The 13477-nt window shown below is 48.7% G+C and overlaps 2 protein-coding genes across 12 annotated transcripts in view; one reads left to right on the forward strand and one right to left on the reverse strand.

Moving 5' to 3' along the window:
* The window catches only part of GGACT (gamma-glutamylamine cyclotransferase), a 45102-nt gene extending 35122 nt beyond the window's left edge, over positions 1-9980 (forward strand). For all 10 annotated transcript variants that reach the window (XM_012751867.3, XM_012751868.3, XM_012751861.3 and 7 more), the window contains one exon: positions 8964-9980. In XM_012751867.3, the coding sequence (XP_012607321.2) occupies positions 8977-9444 (468 nt within the window). In that variant the 5' untranslated portion in view covers positions 8964-8976 and the 3' untranslated portion in view covers positions 9445-9980. The remainder of the gene's footprint in view (positions 1-8963) is intronic.
* Positions 9981-11173: 1193 nt separating this feature from the next.
* Positions 11174-13477, reverse strand: part of PCCA (propionyl-CoA carboxylase subunit alpha) — a 373670-nt gene continuing 371366 nt past the window's right edge. The window contains exon 24 of one of the 2 annotated variants that reach the window (XM_012751855.2): positions 11174-11511. In XM_012751855.2, the coding sequence (XP_012607309.1) occupies positions 11443-11511 (69 nt within the window). In that variant the 3' untranslated portion in view covers positions 11174-11442. The remainder of the gene's footprint in view (positions 11512-13477) is intronic. The other variant, XR_012922419.1, reaches the window with a different exon arrangement.

Genomic DNA, 13477 nt, shown 5'->3' on the forward strand with positions numbered 1-13477 from the left:
AACTAATTTAATATTATAAAGGATACATTTACTGAATTCAGTAAGTAAAATGTAGAAAATAAGTTAGTCATTCCTAAATTAGTTCCTAGAAGAGAAGGTTAACTTTCATTGCCTACTTTTCTTTTATGGAAATAGTCTATCTTCTACACAAGCAAGTTACTGAGCTTAATCTGTCACAGGATTAGTTAAAAAAAGAAGAAGAAGACAAAGAAGGAAGTTACTGAGGTGATTTTCCACAGTGCCAGAGTTATCATTCTGTGGCCTAATTACCATCATTTCTATGTACTACCACCTTTCCAAATATTCCTTTGGTTTTGAGAAATTATTAAGGCCACAACTACTACTTCATATACCTTGATTCCCTCTCTTACTTATAATGTATTCATTTTTATTTTTAAGGGGCTTTGTTGAGAAGAATATAGTTAGCAGATATGCTAGACTACCCTGATAAATGAGGGGGCAGGAGAAAGGGGAATTCACATTCATTGGAGGCTTGTGCCTGGCACACAGTCGGTGGGCAGTGGAGGTTGTTCTTGAGTGGAAGTGTGATGAACCCAGTTTAAAATAGGAAATAAAAGCTCACAGACTTGAAATAACATTCCCAAAGTCCTACAGGTGCTAAGTGGTGGAAATGGGAATTCGATTCGGACCTGTCATCATGCCACAGTGTATTTTTTTACACTTGCCATTACTGTGTCCCTAAATGTCCATTTATGGAACTCTAAGTCCACTCTGCACAGTGTAGTTCCCTTTGAGGGCTGGGCCCACACTGTGTCTGATCCCACAGTGCTGGTGTTCAGGATCGTGGTTCAGACCTACCTGGGCGCATCTATCTCACATTAAAGCAGAGACAAAGTTCAATCTTTGTTTTGCTCTGGAAAAGCTCAAATGGCTCCCCTATAGTTGTTTCTATCTATTATTTAGTAATAGATAGACTTACATTTTATCGAAGACTCTGACCCTAACCCAGTGTCACAGAGAAAACTGTCTTGGTAGCAGGGAGCAAGGCTGAAGACATAGTAACATGATTCTCAGAGGACCCAACACTCTCATGGCCAGAATGAGTAACAGGAGTAACACGTTCTCGGTTACTCCTGACTGTGGTTTTGAGAGGCATTGGCTCCTATTGGCTGTGATCCTCATAGCAGTCTTGGAAATGGGCTGAACATGACAGATGAGGAACTAGAGTACAGGGAAATAAGGAACCCAAAAGTAGCAGAAGGAAAGGAATTATAAAGATTAGAGATGAACAAAATAGAGAGTAGAAAAACAATAGAGAAAATCAGTGAAACCAAGAGTCGGTTGTTTGAAAAGATCAACAAAATTGCAAACCTTTAAATTAAAATAAATAAATACACACACACACACACATACATATATATATTGAGAGACAGAGGAGACCTAAATAACTGAAACCAGAAGGGACATTATAATTCATTTTACAGAAATAAAAAGGACAATAAGAGAGTACTATGAACAATTGTATGCCAACAAATTGGCTAACCTAGATGAAGCAGACAAATTCCTAGAAATACACAACCTACCAAGACTGAATCATGACAAAATAGAAAATGTGAACAGACCTATAACTAGTAAGTAGTAAAGAGACTGAAGCATAGTCAAAAAAATCTCCCAAAAAAAGAAAAGTCCCAGGACCAGATGGATGGCTTCACTGGTGAATTCTACCATTTAAAGAATTAATAAGCCGGGCGCGGTGGCTCACGCCTGTAATCCTAGCTCTCTGGGAGGCCGAGGCGGGCGGATTGCTCAAGGTCAGGAGTTCGAAACCACCCTGAGCAAGAGCGAGACCCCGTCTCTACTATAAATAGAAAGAAATTAATTGGCCAACTAATATATATATACAAAAAATTAGCCGGGCATGGTGGCGAATGCCTGTAGTCCCAGCTACTTGGGAGGCTGAGGCAGGAGAATTGCTTGAGCCAGGAGTTTGAGGTTGCTGTGAGCTAGGCTGACGCCATGGCACTCACTCTAGCCTGGGCAATAAAGTGAGACTCTGTCTCAAAAAAAAAAAAAAAAAAAAAAAAAAGAATTAATAACAAGGCCAGGCGCGGTGGCTCACGCCTGTAATCCTAGCTTTTGGGAGGCCGAGGCGGGCGGATTGCTCAAGGTCAGGAGTTCAAAACCAGCCTGAGCAAGAGCGAGACCCCGTCTCTACTATAAATAGAAAGAAATTAATTGGCCAACTGATATATATATAAAAAATTAGCCGGGCATGGTGGCGCAAGCCTGTAGTCCCAGCTACTCGGGAGGCTGAGGCAGAAGGATCGCTCAAGCCCAGGAGTTTGAGGTTGCTGTGAGCTAGGCTGACGCCACAGCACTCACTCTAGCCTGGACAACAAAGCGAGACTCTGTCTCAAAAAAAAAAAAAAAAAAAAAAAAAAAAGAATTAATAACAATCCTCCTGAAATGCTTCTAAAAAACTGAAAAGGAAGGAATACTTCCAAACTCATTCTGTGAGGCAAGTAGCACTCTGATACCAAAGCTAGACAAGGACACTGCAAGAAATAAAACTACAGACTAATGTCTTGGATGAAGACTAATGAAAAAATCCTAAACAAATACTAGCAAACAATTCAACACATTAAAAGGATTATATGCCCTGACCAAGTGGTATTTATTCCTGGAATGAAAGGATGGTTCAACAAAGGAAAATCAATCAATGTAATAAATTACACTAATAGAATGAAGTAAAAAAACCCACAGGATCATCTCAGTTGATACAGAAAAAACACTCAACAAGATTCAACACGATTTCATGGTAAAAACACTTAACAAATTAGGAATAGAAGGAAATTAACATAATAAACGCCATACATGAAAAGCCCATAGGTAACATCATACTCAGTTTTGACCAAATAAATGCTTTTCCTCTAAGACCAGGAACGAAAACAAAGATGCCTGATTTCCCCACTGCTATTCAACATAGTACTAGGAATCCTGGCTAAAGCAATTAGGCAAGAAAAAGAGATAAAAAGCATCCAAATTGAAAGTATGAAGTAAACTTAACTCTGTAGACCACATGATCTTGTATAGAAAACCTAAAAATTCCACCAAAAAACTGTTAGAACTAAATAAGGAATTCAGCAAAGTTGCAAGATACAAAATTAGCACACAAAAATTAGTTGCAGTCTTGTACACTAACAGTGAACAGTCTTTTGAAAAGGAAATTTAAGGAAAAAATTCCATATATAATAGCATCCAAAAGAATGCTTAGGAATAAACTTGAGTAAGAGGGCAAAAGACCTATATTCTGAAAAATTACAAAACATGCTGAAAGAAATTAAGACACAAAAAAATGGAAAGATATCCATGTTCAATGATTGGAAGACAATATTATTGTCAATATTACCTAAACCAATCTGCATATTTAATGCAATTGTTATCAAAATTGCCTGGGCATTTTTTGTAGAAATAGGAAAATCCACTCTAAAATTTATATGGAATCTCAAAGGACCCCAAATAGACAAAGTAAACTTGAAAAAGAACAACAATGTTGGAGATCTCATCCTTCCTGATTTCAAAACTTAACTGCAACTCTACAGTAATCAAAACAGTGTGGTACAGTAGCCTCCCCTTACCTGGGGTTTTGCTTAATGAGTGCAGAGTTTCAGTTTTGCAGGATAAAAAAGTTCTGGAGCTCTGTTTCACACACAAATATACTTAACACTACTCAACTGCATACTTAAAAATGATTAAGACAGTAAATTTTATGTTATGTGTATTTTATTACAAATTTTTAGAACTCCAAAATAAAGAGAAATACAGAGAAGGATTTGGTTTATCAAATAAAATTCATTCAAAACAAGTGGGGGGAAAGTGTATAGGGAGGTGGGGTCCTTTCCTCAGCTGCACTTGACAGGGCCACCTTCCCTGGGCCACCGCGTCAGTGTGAGTGGCAGAACCATGGAGGCCGTCGTGGTCCAGCAGGCCGGGGGTCATTCCTGCTGCCGCCCACCCCAGCTCTGGGCCCTGAGCCCTCATCTAAGCTGCCTCACTTAGTTTCCTTATTTATTAAGTGAAGATAATGCCACCTGCCTTATAGAGTTTAAAGGAAATAAACCAAGATGACACATAAACTACTTAGTGCAGGGCCCAGGGCACCCAGGTGACCTCAGTCGTGCTGTGAGCAGGGCCCACAGAGGACCCGCTCTGTAAACCTGGTCCTCCTGGGAATTAGCCCTCCGCAGAAATGCCATCCACAGACTCTTGTCCTCTGACCTCTCTCCTGAGCCTGCCTGTCCACTCTTGGATGAAATGCCTCTTTTCTTCTGTTGCAGTTGAATCTCTAGTGTACCAAGAACCAAGCCCATCGTGTGCCGAGTGCCTGCTCTGTGCTGGCATCTTACCGCTCTTATTCCAAAGTCCATGCTGTTTCTCATGTGACCCGTCTAACCTCTTTGCTTTGTGCAAGTTCCCAGCCCTGGTGGCACCCTCCTCTCCTGAGCAGATGATGTCACCTCCTGCAGAAGGAGCGGCCTCTGCAGGAGGCCAACGAGCTCTCTCCCACTAAGTGTGCTGTCGCCCCTCCACGACACTTTAGCTTCGTGCAGTCTGGCCCGTCGTGTGTGCCGGCGCCACTACATGCGACGCGCAGGGCTTTCCTTCTCCTGCAGTCGCTGCTTTGTCTGCCCCTTTCCCGCTGGTCTCAGCAGGCAGAGCGAGTCACCCCTGCCCCCACCCTCCGCCTGGCTCCAGCCCCTTCTCTGGTGCCCACATTTGCCACCTTACTGATGTCGTCTTGGGGACCTAAAACACACTCTAGTTAACTGTATCTGAATAAAACCTTCCCGCCAGCCTTCTAAGCAAGCAGCTCCTGTCCCGTGGTTTCCTTTCTGGGTCACATCAAGGCTCTTAAATACGAGGGGCTGTGTGCCTTGCAGAAGGGCTGGTGGTGCAGCAGAAGGAGAGGACAGTGGGAGGAACAGGCTCCTTTGTCCCTGCGTCCTCCCCAAGTGCCACTCAGCCCATGAAGACAGAGGAGGAAAGCGGGCAACAGAATCTGGAAGACAGAACACAGAGGTGGGCGGTAGCTGAGTCAGCAGCCCAGAGACGCCAGAAACCCGAGTTCCTGCGCGGTGAGGAGCGAGCGAGAAGTTAGCTGACCAGTAGCCGCAACGCCAGAAAGCTCCAGAACCATAGGCCACAGGTGTGGAAGGAAAGGCAGGGCCAGAAACGGGAAAGGCTGAAAGTCTGTACAAGGAGCAGAGAGACCCCCCAGTCTCCCCTCCAACCCAGCAGAGGACAGCGGGTTCCTTTCCAGAGAGCTGACTAGATTCTAACCTTGGTACTGGGAACGGCAGGCCTCGCGTGAGGTGGCAGCCTGAAAATGGGGGTGAAGGGAAAGTCCACAGACATGGAGATTATTGGGGCCCCCCAAAGCTGTCCCCACACAAGGCCTCCTACTGCCGGGCTGTCCGTGCCTCATGCAGGCTGCAGCCTCACTTCTGAAGAGCGTCTCAGTTTCCATACGAAAGGCCAGACAGAGGTCACTGACATTTGCAGAAAACCTGTTACAGAAACGCAGATAGCACGACAGAGAAAACAGGAATTTAGGAGAAATAGAGACAGTGAACTGAAAAAAGAAAACTTAAAAAAAAAAATTGTGTCTGTGAAGGACATGATGCTAAGAAAGAGAACAAGACAAAGATTTTGGAAATAAGTATGATGGGGTGGGGGGCGGCGACATTGTGACCCTGAAGACCCAGACTGGAGCAGACGGGCTCCTGGTCCTGACAGAGCTTCCAGCAAATGGGGGGCTGCACCACTGTCCCGGAAACCTCAGCAAAACCAAAACCAAATCTGAAGCCATTTTTAATTTCAAGACAAACAGAAAGTTGTGCACGGAAGGAAGCTGAACCGTGGCACCCTGTGCGCCTTAGCCGAGGGCGGTGTCGAGCGAGCTGCGGCGCGGCGTGGGTCTGGGCTGAGCCCACGCCGTGATGAGCCCACCGGAGGCAGGTGGCTGCGCTGACTTCACTGTACTGTTGGAGCTGAGGCACAGAGAGGTTAATTGATTTGCCTAAAGTAGCACAGTCACTAAGTGATACAGCCAGGATTTTAACCCAGGCCATTTGGTTCTGAAGTCTGTGCCTTAAAACACTACGCTCGCCTGCTTCTGGGGTAGAAAGGCAAGACATAATTTAAAACATCAGAAAGTAGTGGCATAAGTAACAATATGGAGATAAATACCAAATGCAAGAGTTAAAAGACTTAAAAGTGCTGCCTCCAGGGAGTGGAAGGGCTAGGAAGTTTCACTTTTCTTGTAAAGCTGTTAGACTAGTTACCTTACGGACACGTGTTACTTTTATAACTCAGTCAGAGGGGCGAGCCGGTGGCCGGGCGCTGAGTGCAGCTGGTCTCCCGTGGGCCCGGGTGGCCCGGTGGGCAGTCTCAGGTCCGCACCGGCCCAGGCGGGGCAGAGCCGCCGGTGCAGTGAGCCGCGGTGGGACAGGGCGCGGGCAAGGACCCTGGGGGGCTGCGCTGGGGACAGGCTGGAGGGGGACAAGGAAGCCGGCCCTGCAGGAGACGGAGGTGGGGCTGGGGTGGCGGGGGGACGCTGCGTGACTCCTCCCAAACGCGGGTCCATCCAGATCTGCCCTGGTCCCCTGGGCGCTCCTCGCCCACTGCTGCAGACGGCCCTGCACCCCCGTCCTTGTCACTCTCCAGATACTCTCCCGCCGCTCACCGTCCACCAGCTCTGCTCTCAGGCCGCTGCCTTGTGTCATTTCCACTGTCGTTCCCCTAGCAGCCAAGTTCTGGCGACTTCAGCTCAAGTACTTGCCCTTCCTCCCCCTCTGCACCACCCCATCCCAGGTTCCTCCTGATCACATCTTGACTCCCATCACAGGTGCGCCTCACTCCTGACAAGCCCCCCAAGTCTAAACTGAGCGCCTGCACTGTTGTCAGAGTCCCCGCCCTGGCTGGGGCTACCCAGCCCCAGGGCTACCAAATGGCCAGGCCGGCTGGGGTGCGTGTGCCCGCCCGGCCTGGTGTTTTTCCCACAGCCACACCTTTCCTGGTATGATGTGCCTGAAATATAGGGGACGCTGGTGTCACACAGGCTGTGGGCCAGCTGAGAGGCAGCAGAGAGGAGGAGGGGAGGTGCCGCCCTCCTCCCCCATGGCCCTGGAGAGGAGAGGCCAGGCCAACACCCGGAGCATCTCGGGTGTTTGCTGATGAGAAAACCCAAGTCCTGTGAGTTCAGAGTGACTTCTCCAAGGGCCACTTGTCCATATCCAGGGCGTGTTACCCCCCCCCCCCCCACACACACACACGTCGCTGGCTGGTTGATGGATGCATCTTTTGTTTTCTTGCACCTGCAGTCCCGGCTCCCAGACGCCTGCCACAGGCTGTCATTAAGCAGTGCGGGGCCAGCGGGGCCGCCCCTTTCAGCCCTCATTTCCATTTGCGTTTGAGTCACTTTTACAGAGATCCCTTCTGTCCTTCTGTAACAGTTTGTGGCATAGACCCAGGCAAGTGGTAAACATTTACCTTCACACTGGAGCCAAGGTCGCTGCGGTGAGTCACCGTGAGTCACCGTGAGGCATCATTACCCTCTAAGACCTTGAAAAAGGAAACGCTGGAAGGTGTGATTGCTAAAGTTTTGCTGGGTCATACTGCCAGGACTGAAATGTAAATTTAGTACTGAAACTCGAATTCTTGTAGTTGGACTACAGGTGCTTATAAAAAATACACATTATATATGCTTGTTATTTCTGATTTTTCTATAAATTATGCAATTTTCAAAGTCCTTTTTGAAAGACTGAAAACTCAAGAAAATGGCAGGCCAGGTGCGGTGGCTCACGCCTGTAATCCTAGCACTTTGGGAGGCTGAGGCAGGAGGATCACTTGAGCCCAGGAATTTGAGGTTGCTGTGAGCTATCATGATGCCACTGCACTCTAGCCTGGGAGACAGAGCAAGACCCTATCTTGGATGGATGGATGAAGGGAGGGAGAAAAGAAAGAAAATAACAATTCTACAGGGCTTGATCGCAGGACAGGCTGTCCCCATCTGATGAACAGCGGAGATGAGTATCTTTCCCAGACTGGCAGCCATAGATGGTGATTGGCGTTTCTGGGAACCTCAGCACACGATGGCCAAGACCAATGGGTTCTCTGCGCTGTGCTGGGGGCTCAGGAAGGAGCAGCTACTTGCCCAGACAGGGTGGGCCTGGGAGGTCACTGCTGTGGCCTGGCCAGGGTGTCCTTGGGCCTTGAGCTGTTACCACTGGGGTGGGGGGCCAGGGCTGAGAATGGTGACCTTACGGGCGTGAGGGAGGCTGAGGCGGTCATGAGGCCTGGCCTGTGTGAGACCAGAGGCTGTACTTACTCAGTGGTCAGGTGACGAAGGCCATCGCAGAACTGGGAGGGCACTCAGGCTCTGCTGTGGTTCCCATGCAGGGGACACTAAGGGGCTGTCAGGCAGCATGGGCTGCACGTGGTGGTCACTGTGAGTGCCAGGACGGCCGCGTGAAGTGGGAGGCTCTGCCCCGTCCACCCCGGCAGACGGGCAGGCTGGCGAGCCCCGCCTTCCTGCTGCAGGAGGGTGCCCTGTCTATACAGACACCTCAACGGAGTCGCAGCACGTGCCCCTTTCCCTAGACCAGGGATGGCAGACTGCAGCCCACAGGTCAGGTCGGGCCTGCTGTCTGCTTTTGAACAGCCCACAAACTAAGAGTGGCTTTTTTACATTTTTAAGTGGCTGAAAAAAATCACATTTCATGACATGAAAACTGTATGACATTCTAGTTTCTGTGTCCGCGGATTAAAGCCGTACGGAGCGCGGCGACGCGCATGCGTTGCTGTCCGGCCTAGACCAGCAGAGCGAGCAGCTGGGAGGGACGCAGCCCACGGAGCCCGCAGCGTCTCCGGGCCCCGCGCAGGCGAGCGTGCGCCCCGCTGCTGCCCCTGGCTGACACGCCCGCTTCCTTTCTCCTCTGCAGCCGCTCCGTCCCAATGGCCCACGTCTTCCTGTACGGCACCCTGAAGCGCGGCCAGCCCAACCACAAGGTCATGCTGGATGGCGCCAACGGCTCCGCGGCCTTCTGCGCCCGCGGCCGCACGCTGCAGCCCTACCCGCTGGTCATCGCCGGCCAGTACAACATCCCGCGGCTGCTGAACCTGCCCGGCACGGGCCGCTGCGTGGAGGGCGAGATCTACACGGTCGACGAGCAGATGCTGCGCTTTCTTGACGACTTCGAAGGCTGCCCCAACGTGTACCAGCGCACCACGGTGGCGGTGCGGGTGCTCAGGGACCTGGGTGAGGGCAGACCCGAGGACACGCTGGCGGCTGACTCCACGGTGCAGTGCTTCGTGTACAGCACGGCCACCCACCCGCCCGAGTGGGTCCACCTCCCGTTCCACGACTGCTACGACTCCGAGGGGCAGCACGGGCTGCGCTACACCCCCCGGGAGGACAGATGAGGAGGGCAGGGGCGCTGCTGCCAGGGCACGGCCTGGGGCGTGGGTTAGCGCAGTGTGCGCGCACTCAGTGCAAGAGCACAGCCGCGCCTTTCGGCAGAGTCTTTGTGAATAACTCGATCTGTGGGAAAAGCAAACAATCTCTTTCAATGGCAGCTGATTTTACAAATTTTGACATACTTGCAATCGTCTTCCCAAATCTTTCTTTCCAACACTACTACATTGCTTGCTGCTTAAAGAGCATCATGGGCTTCAATGTACTAGGTAAGAAAAATTTAGGATTTTGATTCCCCTAAATGGCATTTGGAGAACTCATGTTATCATACTTTTCTTTCTTCTTCTTCCCCTCCTCTCCCTCCTTTTTGCTTTGCTTTAATCTGAAGGTAACATTTAAAATGAATGCGAAGACTTTGTGTGGTGGCCAGATGTCAGCAGCCCTACTCTATTGATTCTGTTCTGTAGCACCTAGGAAAAAAATTTTTTTAAATAAAAGCTGATTTTAGGTTGTTCAACTTAATAAAAAAGATCCTCAAGGAAAACATGCAGTTTGGGAGCATATATAGTTATTCTTCTTCAATTTTAAATCAAGCTTACATAGAAACTATTGAAGATGATCATTTAAAATTAGATGTTTTAGGAAACAAAATATTAAAATGGTGGTATGTTTGGCTCCTTTTATTTTTTTGGCATACTTACTTGGTAGAAGGTTCTTTTCACTTTAATCCAGCAAAATAACGAACACCCACTTGCTGGCAGACACAGCTGAGCACCCGGACTTCAAATGGAAGTTTATCCGAGTCCAGATCTCAGCAGCCAGGCCCGTCACTGCCTCCTGAGGGAGCAGCATTTTGGGGGTGGCCTTTCAGAGGAGAACCAACACATTAGTAATTTGTTCTTCAGGCCTGACAGCAGCTTAGCTTCCGAATACAAACAGCACTTAAAATAATTTTAGCAAGGCACGAAGTACCAATTACTACCCACCTCCATCTGATAATTTGTCAGCATAGACTCAAATCGGCGCACGACTCTTTGCTTCTGCTCACCAGTAAAGTATGAAATGTATTCCAAGAATTTCAGAACCAACTGAAAATGCAGCTGCTGATCCTTAGCAACCTCATTCTCCGTTGGGAGATCTCACTTACGCTTCAACTTAATGGTAGACTGTGATCGCTAACTGCATCTGGCACAAAAACATGATCATTATTTTTAGCCTCTTTTTCTTAATTGGAAACTTGCTTCACAGAAACACAAAAAGGCGAGGATAACTACCAGCTGATGAGCCTGTGGCAGCCGCACCCACTACGGCTGTGAGTGGGGCAGCCCCGAGGCCTGTGGCAGTGGGGACAGGACGGCAGCCTGCTTTTCCTCAGCAGAGTGGCCGGACCCCATGTCAGCCAGCAAGCTCGGAGGTGGCCTCCTGAGGGGACAGCCTCAATGCTACACCCACGTGGAGCCACAGCGGGAAGGGGACTGGCAAAATCAGCATCCAGGCTCTCTGGTCCTTAGGAAGTTACAAATAATCACCAATAGGACTTAGGTTCTCAGCTGCAGAGTAAGGGAATCAGATTATAAAATGGTGAGTGCTAATTTGGTAAAAAACTAAAGGCAGAGAACTGGAATTCATATAAACTTTTTGAAAGGATCACAAAGAAATGCTAGTATTTACAGTCTATTGGCACAGCCCACAGCCGATGTGTACATTGTCTTCATTCAAAAAAAGGGCAAACTAATATTTAGACAAATGGTTGGTTTTATTGATTTAATTTTGACACTAGGAAATCTCACAGCAGAAGTACAAATCATATGTACAAGTATTTATATCAAAAAAATTTCCATTGGTGATATTTTGGCAGAATGTTGGTTTGACTTATGTGGAATAAACATGACGACGTAAAACCTGCTGCACAGGAGTGTCCCTGTAAATGCTGGAATCAATTGAGTGTGAAAGAATAATACAAATGGCTAATTAAATTGGGTGATGACTGAAAGGCTATAAATACTTCATTCCATTTCCACGAGCAGATCTCCTTCTCCAACTGTGTCTCCAGCTTTACAATGCACAGATTTTACCTTGAATTAAAAAAAAAAAAAAAAAAAAACAGGGGAGGAGGGTAAGAATTATTAACAAGAAACAGGAGGGAGCAGTCTCACTCTGTTGCTGGAAGCGAGCAGCCTCGCAGGCTTGGGGGCACAGGTACGAGCCGCTGCGCTCGGGCCCATCCGAGGGGAGCCTGACGAACGGGCTTGTCCCTGTGGTGGCTGTGACTGCACCTTCCCCACGCCCATCCCTTCAGTCCTGGTCTGCCAGTCTCAGGGGTGTCCTCTGGGAGTCAGCTGCAGCTGCCTCGCTGGCCCCTGCGCTGGCACACTCGGGCCCAGGCAGCATCTTAAAAGTCCAAAGGGTTCATGCCAGGTGAGTCCTGCACACCCGGCCTCCCCGTCTTTCTGTGGTTTTAGGTTGTAGAAATGTTCTCGGAGAGCTAATGGGACACTTAGTGTGAAAGACAAAAAAGGACAAAATCACACAACAGTTAAAACAGGTACCGACTAAGAGGAGGACCGCCCTCACTGGATCATCACCTTCCTTTGAAGGAAATGAAATATTCGGGAGCTGTGTGGCTGGACGGGCTGCCCTTTGTGGCACCATATGGGAATGTGGAACTGCGCCTTCTACCAAATTCTCTTGATTTTTATCAAGTTTTGCTTTCCCAAATTTGTGCTCAGATTTACAATTAGAAAGGAGGTGGCTGGAGTAGAGAAGGGACAGTTGTTTGACTTTTTGGAGGCTCTTGCATGGGCAGGAAAATGGACAATGGGTTGGAAATGATTGGCCACATGGGCAGCTGGCAAACATGAAAGACGCCAGTGGCATCTGGGTGGGTGCACTGGCCTGTGTCGCTGCCCCTCCACAGTATGCACCCTGGAAGGGACTTTTTTCTTAAACTGGAACCCAGGGTCTTTAAGAACGATGTGAACCTATGCAGTGGATATTTCCAAGGCCTGGCTCGCAGATGCTGTTGCACTGAAGAGGCTGCCTCGGATGTTTGTCCATGATGTATTTTTAATGATGCTTCAATCATTAGAGTAAAGGATCTCTTTCCTTCGTGAGCCTCTTCTCTGGGAGGAAAAGTGACCCTCCCAGGTAAGAAGCAGGGCCTGCTACTCTGCATGGGGCTTCGAGCCACTCCTCCGGGGCCCTGCTGGGTTGGATTCAGGAGCCCTGGGGATGGGGAGAGGGGGACAGAACGGGCAGGAAGGACTCCAGTTCACAGGGGTCAGGCCAAGAGACAGAGGTCACCGGTGCCTATCGACACCCTGAAAAGCAGCTGTGGGCTGCTGAGGGTGACAGAGACCCAGGCCACGAGGAAATAAAACATGCTGACAGATGGGACCACACTCCATCAGGGCACTAACATTAGCACCTTGGTCCAGCGGCATGGGGGCCTTGGCACGCTTTGGACACACAGCTCTGTCCCCCATGACCAAGTTCTCCTCAGGGATGGAAATGTCACGATGTTAGTGCAGCATAAACTTTAAATAACCCCAATAAACAAAAAAACCATTTTCACATTAATAGAAACCAATGTTTTCTTGTTCACTTTTTAAAAAAGTGATTAAATTTAGAAAGAATTCCTAAAAGGCTGCAAATCATGCCATTCTACCCTCTAAAACCCCACAGAGACATGTAGCTGCCGGCTCAGGGCCCACCTAAGCATGCACCTGCACTTCTGCTCGCCCAGCTGGGACCAAGCAGGGTGACCCTGGCCCTTCTCTGAGAAGCAGTTTCATTGCCTCTGGGGTGACAGACCATGAGACAGAGGCTCCGGCTCTCTGCTACAAACCTGGTGTGAGTGGACGGATCTCTCTCTGCACCTGACATCCCCACGATGCAGCGCATGCAGGACACAGCTGGCCTTTGCTGCTGTCCCCAGCCCCGCCCCCAGTCACACTCCACCATGCAGATACTTCCAAACGAAAACATCCCTCAGAAAAGGATCATTTACCCACTAATGGCATTTTTTAGTCGCAGGTAGAA

Source organism: Microcebus murinus, chromosome 13 (genome assembly GCF_040939455.1).
Source record: "Microcebus murinus isolate Inina chromosome 13, M.murinus_Inina_mat1.0, whole genome shotgun sequence".
Lineage (NCBI taxonomy): Eukaryota > Metazoa > Chordata > Mammalia > Primates > Cheirogaleidae > Microcebus > Microcebus murinus.